At 35.8% G+C, this 17,357-nt stretch overlaps 1 protein-coding gene across 2 annotated transcripts in view; it reads left to right on the top strand.

Annotated features, from left to right (window-relative positions):
- The window catches only part of DIAPH2 (diaphanous related formin 2), a 223,844-nt gene that overhangs the window by 69,974 nt on the left and 136,513 nt on the right, over positions 1–17,357 (top strand). For both annotated transcript variants that reach the window (XM_086619411.1, XM_086619412.1), the window contains 3 exons: positions 6,369–6,470; positions 8,001–8,095; positions 12,525–12,626. In XM_086619411.1, the coding sequence (XP_086475537.1) occupies positions 6,369–6,470; positions 8,001–8,095; positions 12,525–12,626 (299 nt within the window). The remainder of the gene's footprint in view (positions 1–6,368; positions 6,471–8,000; positions 8,096–12,524; positions 12,627–17,357) is intronic.

Here is a 17,357-nt window from a genome sequence, read left to right on the forward strand (position 1 = left end):
CTGATTGCAGAAAGGACAGAGTGACAGCAGGAGTGCTTAATTAATTTTACTTCAGGAATGGATAAGTGAGTGATTTTAGGTGAACTGAAAAATGCCAGGTGGCATTGGGAATAAACATGAGATCACACAGCTGTTAACTTAATTGACAAGAGGTCGCAGCTAGCATCTGTTACTGCTCTTGTATTTATCTCTAGATATTTGGGGAAATGGTTTGCTATTTCCCAAAGTTTAAGACCAAATGACAGCGTGAAGACTGTAAATGAATTTGAATATGAAACCACTTTAATCTCAGTTTGTGCAGTTCACAAATTGCATGACATATATGTTCTGTAGGAGATATGATGTGGTCCAGGAGAGAAGCTGTGGCTTCAGCTGTGCAAACCATGGCATCTCCCAGAGTCTCTCCTCTGGAATCCATTGAATATGCTGTAGTTGCATTGGTTGTAGAATTGGATAGAGAATATCTCCTTGGTCTCTGGTCCGTTTAGCTTGCACTGTTGTTTTCTGACTTGTTGCCATTGTCAGGGCTCTGCTTGTTCAGGATGTTTCTGGACACACTTGCGTCTCTTGATGATCAACAGGTTGTTTGCTTAGTTTGGCTATCTGTTTCCATGAGCACACAAAACTTGGCAGAGTTCATTCTGCTGTCTGGAACAAGAGGTTGGTCATATTTCACCTGCTGAACTGAAACAAGTGGTTGGTGAAGTTCACATGCTTATGCTAACGCTGAGCTAACGAGGCCTGATGGGTGAACTGCTGCTCTGTTTGAGCATGAAAATTATGGAGTCAGGAAAATGGAAAGACTCAGAGTTGGTCTATTGGTGAGGGAAGAGAATAAGTGCAAATTTGAGACTGCATTATTTTTGACTTTCCTCCTTGTCTCTGACTTTTATTTCCATTCTTGGGTGCCTCTAGAAATAACAAAGAAATAGAAAACTATCAATAGTTTAGCCAGGCTTGAAGAAGTTGTACTATGGTGCAATAGAATTTACTTATTTTTTATGCTACAAAATACCTTCTAATTTTTCAATGGCATTCCTAGCTCCTTATTTCATTTTTCTACCAAGTTTTACATGGAATTGTTTTTGAGGGAACTTCTCAGTGTAATTAATAGTTTCAGCTGTTCAAGTAGACTCCTGTATGTGTAGTTTACATCCGTTTAAACTATATGTACGCTTAATTTTTTTTTTTTTTTTGGTGCTATACTTCTGTATTAGCCATATAACTTTCAGGTAAAGGGAATAATAAAGCAATTAATTTATTTTGTATATTTACTTTTTTTCTGCCAAGTACTAGTAAATGCAATTGGTAAGCCACTTACCAGATGGAAATAAGATAAAATTACTCATTCATTTCCTGTGACAATACAAGGGCCGTTGTTCACTGTGGGTACAGATGTGATAGAAATTGGAGATTAAGGCTCAGGTTCAGATCGGCTAAAGTTCACCAAAATCTCTGCTTACTCCACGCTGTAATTCAATGTCCCTCTTTTTGTCTCCCTTTAATTTCATCCTCGTGATGTTCATGACTGACAGTTTTTACTGTTATTTTTATTAACATTATTCACTGCTTATTTAAAAAAAGAAAGAGGGAGATGAAATTGAACTGGACATTTCAGCTCAGAATGAAATGCTTTAACAGCTCCAGTTGCATTGAGTAAAAGCGTATGTGTTTCTAAAAGTTTGTCGTGATGACTTTTAACGATGTTCAGAAGCTGAATTGATGAACAAGTGTAGAATGGTAATTTTAAAGAGTCATTTGCACTTTTTTTCTACAGAAGTACAAAAGTACTGATGGTGGGATTTTTTTCTTAATTATGTCTCTGAAGTATTTCACCATGTTTGTGTATGTTCTTTGCTGTGATTATCGTTAGTTTTGCTTTATGTATTTTAGACTTCTTCAACATTTTGTTTAGTGTTGCTGTTTTCTCTTTAAACCCTACACGGGTTTCAAGCAGTGCACTTTGTGGGATTAAATGAGTTCCCAGTTGAAGGTATTGCTAAAGGTACCCACACTTGAGCTGCACGTGCGTTGCATAATATAAGATGAACAAAAAACAATCCATTGCAACATGTTGCATCAGCTTTTTTCCTCCAACACTGATAAACAAATAGGTAGTTACTAACAAAATAGAACTCTAAATGAAAAAAAATTGTAGGTTACATAACGCTGGTGTTTAGATCTGTATTTTCTGGTCTTCAAAGAGATGTATGCATATGCTAAAACTTTTACCTTTTATCATGTTGTCTCTCTTTCCCTTTCCCTCTCCTCTCTGTTTGAGGTAGACAGTAAAGAAAAGTAAACCCAACCAAAACATTCTATAGGTATAACCAGTGTGAGATACTTATGCAGTGGTAGGTAGTTTGTTGTTTCAGTGACTGTTTATTGCTTTTTTAAAAAAAAATGCTTGCTTCTTTCCTACTTCTTCAATGTGCGTGTCTATGTATATATATATATATATGTATGTATGTGTGTATATATATATGTATTCCAGATAGTCCAAATACTAATCTACATAAATTTGTGTGAAAAGGATTAACTTTCATTAAGAAAAACAGATGTAGGGCTGGAGATTTAAGAATGCTTTGCATCAACACAACAGAAGTGCATTAGCTCTGTCTGTTATCACAGACACAGTGATTTGAAATACAAGAGCACAACCCGACAGAGCTTTTTGAGTCTGAACTCTACCCTGCTGGTAGGCATGCTTCTCTCATGTGATGACAAAATACTTGGGCTCCTGGACTCTCTTACTGAGAACTTGGGAAGGAGATACTCGTCACTTGTGCATAGTGACTTGCTTGACTACCTGGACAGGCTTAACCACTTATTGGAGGATTCTCCCATTGTTCCAGGACTGTTAATGCAGTGGAGGTCTGACATAAACTTGATTAGTGTGTATATTCTGGGAAGTGAAACAGGTGAGCCATGAATTTGGAGGGCTGAATTTGGATCAAGCCTTATTTAAAGTGGGAAAAATCGCATCATGTGCTCTGAAACGAGAGGCAAACTCAAGCAGGCAGGGTACTCAGAGGTGGATGGCTACCTCAGCAGAGTAGGGTAGATGGGCCCTGTGGCATAAAGCTTCATACTTAGAGAGCTGACCTGTTTCTTTCAGTGTCCTATTGCTTAACCAGTTCTTGTGATCAGAACGTAAGGAAACTTCCCTTCTGCTACACCTTTTTCTCCTAAAATACCACCATCTTTGTTATGGAAACCTGAGAATGACTGTCACTAGCTCTAGGTACTGTCTGTAAGACTTGTTGGTTTGAAAAAAAGCTGATTTTGAATGAAGGTGTCAGCCAGTGCTATTATCCAAGTGCTGTAATGAATAATTGCAGCACTAAACTCCAAGGTCTGTATAAATTAATACAGATACTTCAGCTTCCAGATTGATTTTTTTTTTTTCATCTTGCTTTTTCGAGCTACTCTACATAGACTGCTGTAAAATCCTTTTTTCATCTCTCCCTCTGGATCTGTGGCATCAAATCAAAAAGCATTTCTCATCTTTAAACAGGCATAGGTGAAGGGAGTACATGGAAAAGGTTGGGATGTTGGTCAGCAATAGCATGTTGATTCTGAAATGATGTATCAAGTAGCTTTTTATTAAATTATTTCTTAAAATTCTGTGATCCATGGTCCTGTTGGTCAAGTCACTGCTGAAATGGACCATGTGATCAGAGGGGAGAGATCCACTAACAGAAGAGGGAAGAGCATAACTTTGGATAGCTATCTGATGCTTAAAATAACCTAATGCTTGAGTCAAACTGTGTTGGAGAAATTCTAGTAATTGGATGTCTCTTTCTGCCTACAAGTCTCAGGTTGGTAAGATCAGTGTTGATCTTATATTGTGACTTAGGTACGGTTCTGTAAGCATCCTTTTAGTATTTCTCCATGTTTTTTATGAATTGGCATAAAGTCTCATGCTTGAAAAGGTAAGAACCTTTGGAAAGAATGTCTTCTCTGGTCTTTTCCAAATGGAAAAGTTTTAATCTAACCTAGACATTAAATATTTATAAAATGGATGATTTATAAGCAGTGGTGTTGCAGCCCTTCAGGCTTAAGCTGGTAAGAGTAGCCATGATTTGTTACAAAACTATTGAACATTTGGTCTTCTGCGTTCTTAATGTGGTTACTAGTTTCACCGCTGTTAGAGGATGCAGTCTGGGAAGAGGGGAGGAGGGATAGTAACGCAAATTGGTTGTTTGGCCTGTGGGGGCAGTTACCATTGTGAATTCTGACTCAGCCCATCCTGTGTGTGTCTCTCTGTAAAATATTGCGTACTTAAAAACTGAACCCCTAAAACTACTTTTCCTTTTTTACACTGTGGTAGCTGAGTGACTTAATACGTGTTGTAAGTTGGGCTCGTGTAACACCTTTGCCTGCGAGCTCTTGCTCACAAAGGTGTTTCTCTCCCTTGCTGTGTCTGATCAGGTGTATGTGAATTACCACTGTAGGAAAAAAGTTACCTTTCTGTGCGGTGACATTCATTAACAAAAACATTTAAGTTTATCTCGTTTTCTCTTACTACTAAGTATTTTTGTTACCTCTGCAGTCTCGCAAGCCGCGTGTGTACTAGCTTAGCTGGGTACAGAACAGGTTTGTCTTCAGAGTTCACAACAGCTGCGACAAGTGTAGTACTCTGTGAGCAAATTGTAAGAGTGTGTGTTTGTTAGCACTTTAAAGACCTGGTCATGTATGGAAACCCAGACAGTTTAATCCGTAAAACACACGAAGTTTGGAATAGGTCACTCATCTTCTTGGAATCATTTCTCTCACCTGTCTCGACGCAAATCGAGGCTTTTCAATAGCATCTGTTCATAGAACAGAACTCATTAAGTTTAGTGCCTTCTCATGGGATGACTAATTTTTAACTCTTGGGTGTTTTTTGTTTGTTTTGTTGAGCACCTGTTTTTATTTCCTTGTTTAATTGAGAACAATTAGTGATGAGGGTGTGATTATTTCGTGGAGTGTCACTTCAGGATTTAAATGGTAGTTTGTTGTAGTTAAAGGGTCAGTGCTGGTGGGAATTTTGATTCTATCTGAATTATGAAATATCTGTGTATTATCAAGTTGATGTGTAGCTCTGTCCCTTCACAAATATAAAGCAACCTGGTCATATTCTGTAGTTAGACTTGCAGAATAATGATAGGGCAAGGGGAGAACAAGTGTTGCATTGTTGTTGAATCGTCTTTTCTGTTTAGCTTTTTCTGCTTTAGACTTTTTAGAGATAGCTGGAGATGAGGGAACTATTTTGTACTAGCATAGTTAATGCTAGTATGAAAATACCCAATATAAACTAGTTATTCAAGTGGAATAAACCTAGTAGAATTATTTTATTTCAGATATTTTCCTAGTGGTAATGTATATAAGGAGAAAAATAAGTGTTTTCTTGGTTCTGTTTGTGTTTGTTTTTTTTTTTAGGAGGTTGAAACTGAGGTTTTGATGTTATTCTTCACACTAAAAATTATCACATTTTCTTAGGACATACTTGTAATGAAACCCATGCTGATGAAGTCAGTACAGCAAAAAACAATGTTCAGAGAAGAAAAACATATTTAGTCTGCTTAAAACTTCATCTTAATTTGACTTTCAAGTTTTTCAGTTACATTTGAATGACTTAAAATGTTCATTAAGTTTAATTTATGTGAAGCACGTTAAGTTTCTATTCCTTCAGTGCCGAAGATGTTATGTGATATTTAAAAGGAAATAGATCCTTGTTAATGGGTTTACTTAATTAACACCAAAGTTATGCAAAAAATCAGCATATATTTTAAATATCTTAATACCACATTATTTTCTATAGAACTTTAAGTACTGAATATAAGGCTAGGAATCCTTGCTAATTAAAAAGAAATCATTTTAAAATATATGCAATTTGCTTATTCTCCTTACCAATGAAACAATAATTAGTAAAAACTTACCTTTGTGTAGTGTGATAAATCAAGTAATTTATCTTATTGGTTTGGGATGAAGAACTTCAGATGGTATTTGAGTTACTGATATTTCAACAGAGGGCACTCAAGTGCTTTGAGGTAACACCAAATCACTGTATTTTTAAAAGTAGTTGGAATAAACTGGAACTGAAGATAACAAATTTCGTGGCCTAAAATGTATAAATATAATTTGATAGTACTTAGGAAAATTGGTCATTGTCATACTAAAATTTTCATGTCATGTTCCTCCTAGTTTTCTAAATTTGCCTTGTTTCTTTGGATATTTTACAGTATGTTCAGGCAGTGAACATTGCTTTGAACTAATTCTAATAGGTGCATATTACTGTGACTTTCTAGCTGAGTTGCTATTAGTCTGTTAAGATTGAACAGTTGTAATAATGCATCAGAATTTAATAAAGATCTTCTTTCCAGCTAAAAAGGCAGTAGAAGATTCGGAAGAAAAGAAAACAGTTCAGTCAAAGAAAAAGATTAAAGAATTAAGAATTTTGGATGGAAAAACCGCACAAAATTTATGTAAGTGATGTCAAATGCATTGGGTGAATATTTAATTAGCATGTACACACACGAGTGTTCTTAAAAGGTTTTTTTGTTTATATGTGCAATATTTTTCTTCTGAAAACTGGCTAATGTGAACATAAGTCTTAAGTTCAGAAATGTTTTACATACATGTGATTTAAATTCACTATACAACTCGAAAAAACTTAAAAAGTGACATGGAAAAACATTGTAGACTTAAATGTTAATGAAGTATATTTTTTTGGTAACAAAAATTTTATTCTTTCATTAATTACTGTAGACTGGAAGTATAATTAAATGATAAGCACTGCTTCAGGGAAGGGCACAGCATTGGTAGGTTTTGCGGGTTGTGCTCAAGAGGCTATCCCTAATGGTTCTTTATGGTCAGACTAATGGAGAAATAGAGCTTGATGGGGTTAGACTTCTTAAGACATAAATATTAAGGAATAGGATAAGTTAGGTGCAAGTACTACTACTACAAATTGTAAGGAAAACAGCCCCACCTCTTTTTCAAAGCTGCTGCTTCTTATTTTACTTATGGAGTGCAATCAGTTATTAAGAGTAGTAGATTCTTTGATTTGAATTAGAAACACCATAAAATGTCACTAATCCGTCTTTGCCCCTGGCAAATGGAGTGTGTGAAACCAAACCTGTGCATCGTTTTTTACCACGTCCATGAGCACGTTTTCTTAAGTAGAAATTGCACCATGCAGAACTGATATAAAACTTAAGTTTTGAAAATATGGATATAGGAAAATTAGCCATAGTAGTCAGGTTGAATATATAGCACTTCATTAAAATGGTATGCTAATCCATCTGCATTACGAATACCTTGTAGTTTATTGAATGGGGCTCTGTTGAGATGTTACAACATCCTGAAATCAAATTGCTTTGAGAACTCCCATGTTTGAAGGGTATAAAATATACATAGTCTCTTGTATAAGTTTAGTTACCCTAAAAAGTGATGGAGTTAAGAATGGTTTTTTTTGGCATGGCTTTTTTTTTTTTTTAGAATGTCATGTAAATATGACTCAACCAACTGTAAATGCATTGCAGTTATTCGTACATGGTTATGAAAACAAAAAATAATAGCTAGAGTCTTCTAGTGGCTGAATAAGTCTGGTAAAGTAGTAATGCAGATCTGTTGCCATTCATAAAAATAGACCTTTATTGCTGGAGATGAGTGACACTACTAGGGAGCAACTGAGGCTGATAAAACAGTTAAAACTGTTGTCATAGTCATTTCTTGGAAGTAAAATTCGTAAGTCAAACTGCGATAGTGTGCCTCATCTACTGCTTGTTTTATATAGAAAAATTCTTCATTGTGGATCACCTTAATTTGGGCAACCTGGTGTAGTGGAGGGTTTCCCTGCCCATGGCAGGGGGGTTGGAACTAGATGATCTTGAGGTCCCTTCCAACTCTAACCATTCTATGATTCTATGAAGATATGATTTTTGAGTTGCTAGAAATTGTTTGCCTTCTTACGTCAATCTTTTTGATTCTAATTATTTGTTACTGAATTTCAGCAATATTTTTGGGTTCTTTCCGTTTGCCTTATGAAGAAATAAAAAATATAATTTTAGAAGTTGATGAAGAGAAGCTGAGTGAATCCTTGATTCAGGTACGTGAAAATGTTTCTGGTTTTGTTCACAGATTGTTTTCCACATAAAAATGCTGTAAAGGTATAAGGATTCAAAAGTAATCAGAAGATTCTGGGTATCAGCTACAAATTCATCAGTTGTGTTTACTGTTTTGTTTATTTCACTTCTGCTTTTGAATATGGTCGATTATAACAGTAAAATGGTCTTTAAAGACACTATTAACAAAAGTACTTTTGAATCTCTAACTTTACGAAGTTTCTCTTTCAGAAATAAATCTCTGATAACTCTATAGTTTTACAGTTTCAAAGACAAGCGTTTACCAGATTTAGGCTGGTGGATAATGAAGTTTCATCAGTCGTCTTGTGGAAACAGCTCTGCTTGTCACTAGTGATAGATGAAACTACTTGAATGTTTCAGGATACTGCTACAACCAAAAACCATCTGTAAATCAAACCTGCTCTCAAGCTGGTTTGGTCTTATTTTAAGCCCCAAATCTCTCAACTGGAGAGAAGAAAGTATGGAATACAGCTTCTTTACATCCCTCTCTGATTTTCTCACAGTAGGAGGAGAGCAAGTGCGTACAGTGCCTCTCCTGATCTCTGGGGCACGACAGACTGCAGCAGAGAAACATGTAAATTTGAAATGGTATGCAGGTGTGGCACACCAGCGAGACTGATGTTGAACTGGTTTATTTTAATGTCACACACAGATTTATTCTAGCTAGCATACTCAACTTCTACTTATTCTTTTGTCCTTCTCTGTCTCCTACTTACACTCCTGTCCCCCCAAGGCTTTCTAAATTAATTTCTTCTCCCTTTCTTGAACCTGGAAAATGGTTATTCCAGGGACACTGGGTTAAACTGAGTTCCTAGTCTTTTCACAGTTAGTTATGAAATTCATAACTACTTCAAAATTTAACATATTTTTTAACAGAATTACTATGTTGCAAAACATACAGTGAAAATAGAATTAAATTTCTTAAACTGATTTTCCCTGTCCTTTGCAGGTTTTCTTGTCTCATCAAGGCCCTCCTATGTTTCTTGAATTTTGCTTTCTTGAGGTTCTAAAGGAAAAGCTGCTGTTTTCTTATAGACCTCAAACTGTTGTACTCACAGCAGTACATGCAGTTATATTTTCTCCTAGTGTCATATTCTGGGACTTGTACCACCTAACCTAATGTGCTTGAAAATAGAGATTCAGTATCCAAAGTTCTCATGCATATTTATTTTGGGATAATACTTGATATGCATATCTAATTTGGGATAATACTTGATTATTTTGGGTGGGGGCGGGGCTTGCTATGGCATAATGGTTTTGGAGGTTCCCATTTGATGGGAAACTATTTGCAATCTTTATTTGATGTGTTTCATTATGGTGTCCTGCTGCATGCTGTGTCGACATGAAATTGATTGGTTTTGGATATGGACTCTAAAATTAAATAAAACGCATGTCGAACATGTATTCACATAATGGCCAAAGATAGTATTTTTAGTAGATTATGTCATCTTAGAAAAAGCTTATGCACATGATACATAGTATTTGGAATTAAGAAGCCTTAAGTTTATGTTTACTGATCAGGCGTATCAGATGATTTGATTGAGAAGCCTACAGGATTAGTAAAGTAAAAAAATCAGCGGGGAGAAGAAACCCCACCTTGAATATCTCAAATGCAGAATAGTTTCATATTGGTTATCTCTACAAATGTAGAGTTATCTTGAGACCTGGATTATCAGAGTAGGATGTAATATGTTACGCTGAAGTGTAAGGTCATGATCTGGCATGCTAATTGTAAAATGTTGGTATCTAATGTTGTAATGGTTGCTTATCAGTTGGAAATGATTGAGGAGAAGTTAATAGTGAGTCTATGCTCAGCAGGACAGGTGTAGCTAGCACTGGGTGTAGCTCTATGTGGAGGGCTCACCCTGGCCAGCAGCTAAACTCTCACCTGGTCCTAACCCCTTGCCTGGCTGGTGCGTCGGCGGGGGGTGCAGGTTGCCCAGTCCTGGCCTGCTAGAGGGACGAGAAGCAGAGGTGGCCTCAAAGCTGCACAAACTCTGTTCAGTAGTAGCTAAAACATGGGTGTGTTGTCACCACTGTTTTGCTCACGAGTCAAAACAGGACCGTATGGGCTGCTAGGAATAAAATTAACTTCATCCAAGCCAGACCCCGTATACTGCAAAAAAGGCAAATGTGATTGTGAGGTGTATCAGGTCAAGTATTCCCAGTAGAGAGGATAATTAATATGCATTTTGAATAATGCTCTTATAAGACCTTATCTAAAATATTCGTTACATTTCTCAAAAATGAATTTAAAATAGAGAAGCTGAACTTAAAAACTACTTACGGTGATTGAGGGATAGAGAAACAGTCTGTAGAAGGAAGCCAGAGAATGTTGGCTTGATTAGATTAGCAATATAAATAGCTGAGAGGGGAGATGACTACATAAAAGTGATATGCATAAGCATTGGAGAGAAAAATGAAGTTGCATAAGTAAAAGGCAATGTTAGTACCAGAATAAATGTATATGAATTCACCACAAATGCAACTAGCTCAAAACTCAGCTGCCTGTAATCCTCAAAAAACTGAGGGTTTGGGGACTGATGCGTTTCCGAAGGGAGTGGTGTGGCAGAGTTGCTTCTAATAGCAGGGAGATTTATCTGATAACCTGGAGGAGATTTCTTCTGTGTTTTACAGATATTCTTAGAAATGTACTAAGGTAAATGGACCATACCATCTATTTCATGTTCTGTCTATTCTGGTGTATTTTTATTCTAATCTTTCAACAGAGTTATTAACTAATTTACCAGTTTAACAGTTTTCAATACTACTGATTGGAAAAATTTTAGAAAGCAAAACTTTCTTTCATGCTTAGCAAAACTCATACTTTGGAAAAATGCAGATGTAGAAACTGCTTTGTTCTAAGTATCAAAGTGGTGAAAGCTAAACGAGTATAGCATAACTGAGCATATAGAAAGTGCTTACCCATTTTCTCTTTAATACTTGGGGACTCACTGTGTTTATGTAGAAGAAAAACTGATTTCCATGTGAAGGCATATTTTTTGCTTAGTTGCTTGGTACAGGAATCATCGCACTGTGGAGTTGGGTAAATCTCATGTTGATTTTTCAGAAGTTATTAATAACACAAGTGCACTACTTTGGCTTCTCTAATGCATGTTAAGTGTCTATAGATTATCCAACACAGCGTACAAAACCAGGTTGCCTCATTTTATTATGTGGTTAGGCAATTACCCTGCCAAAAATCCTCCTAAGGGCTGCAGTGGGAAAGCAGGAGGGACACTGTGTCCGCCTGGATCTGGAGATATCTCTGCCTCTTGTCTGTAGGTAAATGTTTCCAGTTCAGTCCCTTTGATTTCTTGTGTGGTAGTGCTTGCCTGTAACTCAGTGCCCTTTGAAATTCCACAGAATCACACTTGCTTCCAAGCTATGACAGTGTTTTGGATCCCATATCCAGTATCCAAAATATTACATTATTTTTATTTCTTAATTTTTCCTGTAAGTCTTTTATGTGAACAAAGGCAGTTTGTGGAGCTGGGAAATGAAGTAAAGGGGCACCCTCTGTGTGGACAGCCATAATGTAATCATATCAGCTAATAGTATTTTATTTCACTTCGGTTTTTTATGAACCTTTTTGAACAAAGAAGGCCTTTTGACTCTTGCTTGCTTGAACCTAAATGTATACTTTTTTCCCTTGAAGAATTGCATTACTGTTTTGTTTTCAATTAACATATGTATCAAAATTTAAACACAACCTAAACTTTTACTGAGTGTCTGTTAAAACAAAGTATTCATCAGCTTTCATATAAATATTTAATACATGTAGCACATCTGTATTTTGAGATGTTAAGATCGTATAATAAATTGTATCATTTTCTCTGGGGACATGGATAAAATTTCGGGCAAGTTCTACTTTCTACTGAGTTACAGTGTATTTGCCATCCAGAGGATCTGTACAGTTTTGAGATGTTGCTTTTTTTTGTGTAAGGTGTTTTTAAGTGACATTTGTGTACAGCTGTTTTGAATAATGTCTGAAGATCTTATTTATTTTTTTAGGTAGTTGTGTCTTACTTTACACAGACCAGTTATTTCTTGATTAAGATTTAATGACCAATATGCAATCATGATGGCAAAAAACCATTGTATATAGAATATAATTGTTCAGGCTGTGACAGCGTCAAAAAGTTTTTTGTCTAACTTTTTAATGCTGAGAAGGCATTCTTCAAATTAAGAGATTGTAATGGAGGTGCTGATGTCTGTATTAAATAATTACTGGCTTGATTTGATGTTTATATAGTGTTAAAGCTACGTAAATAAAATAAGCTTCCCATAATTTTCTCATGCCTTCCCATGTTGTGGTGTTTTAAGTGTGTTATTTTAAGATCTGAGCTAGTTTAATATAACAAATTTAATATAATGCCTTGTTTGTTTTAGAATCTAGTGAAGAATCTTCCTGAGCAGAAAGAACTCAATGCCTTAGCCGAATTAAAGGATGAATATAACGATCTTGCTGAGTCAGAACAGTTTGGAGTTGTGGTATGTATTAGTGCAATAATTAACTGGGGAGTTCTGTTTTGTCAAGTAGATTAAAAAGAAAAAATTTAGGTTTACATTATTTTGGTTAGTGCTTTTGCAAGTTCTGCAGTAGGAAAAAGTTACCATCTATTTATTGATGAGAAATAATCTAAAAATCTCTGTGGATACTTATTAGGTATTTTTCTGGAAGGAATTATGGTGTGCAGTGTAGAGCAACAGGCACTTCTGTGCTAGACCAAATCTTAAGTCTGACTGTCTTGTCTTCTATGTAAGTCTTGTATGTTTATTAAACAGTTACGAAGAACACTCTAGGTTCAAGGAGTTAAACTTCTAAGAGTTCATAACAGTCATTAACTCAATGGCATTGAGAACTTCAATAAATTTATTCTGCTGTACTGAGAACTGTACACAGCTGAGTTAATATGCCCATAAAATCTCATGTCTTGCTTTACCCTTTGGTTAAAAAAAACTAAATAAAAATGTATGTGTGTGCGTATATATATAATGTATACGTGTGTGCGTGTGTATATACACATATAGATGTGTATGTATATCTAAAAAAATCTGTTCAAAAGCACTGGAGGAATACTTTGTTCCTTCTTTGTCTTGTGACACACACTTTTAAAGTGACTTTGTGATGAAATCTTAGTAGCACTTCCAGCCCTACAATAAGATATTTTTGAAAGGGCAGGGAGTGAAGGATACCAGGGAGTGACTGATTTACCAAATGAATGTTTCCTTATTTCCCTCCCGTGTAAATTATGCCAGAAAAGCGGGAAATCAGATTTTGTGCAAGGAGAATTTCTGACCTGTGTCTAAGGAATTACAGAATGGAAGCAAGCAAGTTGAAGGCACTTGGACAAATGGAGACTATGGATTCTATTCAGTTAACTATGTAAAATAAAGCAAAGAAATTCAGAAAATTGTGCATAATGACCTAGATTTAAAAGACTCTATAGGCATTCCTCCATTTTACTGCTATAATTTCCTTAATGTTCCACTCTTGATCTTTGTAACTTGAATCCTTTCTCGACTCGATCCCTTCTTCTGCTGCACATTTCCCTTTTATAAACATCATGCCTACCTTGTCTCTTCTGTTTTATGTTTTCCTCTCCTATTTAGTTTTACTGCATTGCTTTTATATAAAGATATTTCTGGATGAGTATATGATTTATCTGCATCCTCTCATTATGCTGCTTGATGATGGGTAGTAGTAAATTACCCTTCTGCTGAGGAAAGCTGTGACAGTGGAACTGCATTCAATATTCAGCCACCCTTGTGGTCAACAGTGTTTTCTTTATATACAGTCAAAATTATCTGAGTACAGTCTTGTATTTTACTTCTTGTCTTATCACCTTGCACCTTCAAGAATCCTCTGGTTCCATCTTCTCTGTACTTTCCCTTGAGGTGGAAACACTTAACAGAGTTAAGAGCAGCTATTCAGAACAGAACAGGTCTTGCGGATTAGCCCTGGTGTCGGCAGCTAAGCACCGCACAGATGCGTACTCGCTTCCCTCTCCCATCCCCAATGGGATGGCTGAAGAAGGGAAGAGTGAAAGTGAGGAAACCCATGGGTTGAGAGTAAAAATAGTTTAAGAAGTGAAGGACAAGTGAAAGAAAAAAGAGAGAAAACAAACACCAAGAAATAAACCAGACATACTCACTGTTTCTCATGTGTAGAGTTGATGTAGAGCCAGTTCCCAAGCAAAAGATGGCTAAACCCCTCTTCCACGTTTTGTTACTGAGCATTACCTTGTATGGGATGTCTCTTTGCCTAGTTTGCTTCATCTTTGAATTTGGTAAGTGAAAGAATGTAATGGATACTCTAGTTTACCTGTTTGTATATGAATTGGCTGCACAATGAGTATAAATGATAGTGCAAAAACTAAGTTTTCTGTCATCAACTGTCAAGTATGGAGATACTACAAAACTTGAGTTTATGAGAACACTTGGAGAATGTTTTGGTTCTCCAAGTTCTGTAATTTGGAAGATTATTTACCTCTGATTCAGAAGACCACAGATTAGAAGGAATGGTTCTTTTGCTTTGTCTTATGTACTGATAAAACAAGATGCATTTAATTAAGTTGCCAATGTGCAAGTAGTGTGTATTAAGTATGTGTAGCTAGTAAGTGTTTTAAGTACACTTTTTACCAGAGTTTGAATTCAGGTCAATTTATGTTTTACTGATAGATATCTGAAAACCACATAAACTGAGAAGAATAGCCTTGGGTTTTTTTTGCTGATAATGGATAGTTTGGTTTTGGTTTTGTTTTGTTGTTGGGTTTTTTCTTTTTGGTTGGTTGGTGGTTTTTTGTTGGTTTTGGTTTTGTTTTTCCAGTTGTCTATCAGTTAGGTCTAGTACTTACTCTTATTTCCTCATTCTTTTTAATGTAGTAGTATGCTTTGTTTCTTTCTTGTAATCTTTCATTCTAATTCTGCTGGCAGTTTCTTTCCCAGAAAATTATACAAGTGTAAATGAAAGACATCTCTATCATCTCTATTTGTTGTTGTACATACCTGTGAATCATGCACTTATCTGACTTACGATGACTACTGGGTTGAAACTAAATGGTCTTTGTTTTTTCACTCAATTATATTGGAAAAGTCATAAAAGCATCCCTATTTTCTGACAGTACCAATGTAGTCATGATCACTTGTTCGTTCGTTCTTTTGAGGAATGACCAACTGCAAAAAGTTGAGAAGGAATTTTAAAGTATTTAATGGAATGTTAATTAGAAAAAACTGCTTAATCAAACATTGCCAAATATGAAGGGACTAAGTTTCCTGAAGCTTGTTTGCTTATTCAACTTTACCATCTGCTTTAATAGAAAACATTACATTTCCTTATGGTTAGTGATTCTGTCTTATTTTTAGAGTCCTCTAACTACATTTATACTACCGAAGTGCTGGTTTTGTTTCCAATTTTGATTTAATTGAACAGTCCATTAAAGTGGAGGAAATGCAGTTGAACTTAAGCTCCTTACTTAACTGGAGTCCTTTTTAGCAATGTGTCAAATTAATTTCAGAGTTTTTCATTAAGAATAATCTTAACCTTGATGTTAAGAAGAATATGTTTAGGAACAGAAGATGACAGAAAGACTGTGTTAAGTAGCATTTAAAATGTGTACCCTTCCTTCAATAAGGATACTTACTTTCAATTTCAGTGCCAGTTGAATGGTTTAAGTATCACAAAAGCATAAGTCTCATCTGTGTAATCAAGTGAGAGTACCAGCCATTTCCCCTCAACTCAGAGGACAGTCTAAAAAAAATTTTTTTTTTTCAGTGTCAGTAGTATTTAAACTCAGTGAACTTTGCTCACTTTACCAACTGTGAGTTTTGAAGTCGAGTTAAGAGTATTTCCACTTTTAAAAAGATTACCCCACAATTATATGGTGCAAATTTAAGTTAATAATTCTTTAGTGAACCCACAAAAGAAGTGACTGGAACTGACCAAAGAATTCCCTTCCTGGTGTGTGTTCTGGAAAAGCGGGAGGGTTTTTTTGCTGCTTTCTAGTGAATATGAAACTTCCTTCAGCTGTTAAGAAATGGGTTATCAGTGATTTCATCGTTAATGCAAGAGGATAAATTTCACTGGGTAGTTGTAGTTGTAGAGACTTGCAGATTCTGTGACCCTTTTCGCTGTGTAATCAGGCTTAGCTGTTCTGACCAGTCCTTGCTGAGAGATGGGTGAAGTGGGAAGAATTGTACACAAGTTTACTGCGCTTGCATTGCTTTACAGTAATTCGGTCCTTTTAATTGAATTTATTTGCCACTTGTTTTGCCTCTTTGTAATTTCTAGAGCTGCTGAAGTATTAATCGTTTAGAACATTGCTAGGAAAAAAGCAAGGCAACTGTTTAATATCTTATAGGTAAAAGGCTGAGTAAGTTGTCTGAGTAAGTTGACAAATTTGTATTATAGGAATGTCAGCTTTTTTCCTTAGGGAGTGAAGCAAATTTAATTGTGCTTTTTGCCTCTTTCTCCAATAACCTTTGATCCTAGTTTTAGTACAAGGCTTGAGAATTCAATGATGATAATAAAGAATAAAGAACTGAATAAAGAACTTGATTAGGTATAGAATTCAGTCAAGGACCTTTATGAAAGCCTGGAAGGCAAAATAATGGCATGCAGTCCAGTGCTTACAGTTAACTGGAGAAGAAATACCCATTTTCTTTCTGCTTTAACTCTTTGTGGTGAAAGCTAATGCTTGCTGTTACATGTGCCTGTCTGAATGTGTTATTTCTTATGTGCCTTTGACACTAATTTTGTAGAACTATAAACAGTTTGACCCTTTTCTCAGTGGGTATAGTCTTCGCACCTTACCAGTTTTCAGAAGTTTCCTCTAAGTTGAGTATGTTAAACGTGTATTTAGAAACATACATATGAAAGAGTAACTGGGGCAGGGTGGGGAAAGAGGAAATAAAATAGCATTTGTGATCATCTTCTATGGATACCTGAAGAGCATAATGTATATAAAAATGTTTTGAATTCTAAGGAAACAACCCACTTGAAACAGCTCTTACGAAATTGTCAAGATATTTAAAAAATATTATGCAGATCAGCAAATAAAATTAAAACTTACTACTGGTTTGGTACTTGAACTACCTTGCAGAAAAGTAAACGGTCAGTGTTCCGTGACACTTCACAGCATTAAAAAAATAAAGTACGTACCAATTGGCTGAAGTGTTGTAAAGGATTATTCTTCACAAGTGTTTAAAGTCAAGCTGTTCTAT

Source organism: Tauraco erythrolophus, chromosome 13, assembly GCF_009769465.1.
Source record: "Tauraco erythrolophus isolate bTauEry1 chromosome 13, bTauEry1.pri, whole genome shotgun sequence".
Classification (NCBI taxonomy): Eukaryota; Metazoa; Chordata; class Aves; order Musophagiformes; family Musophagidae; genus Tauraco; species Tauraco erythrolophus.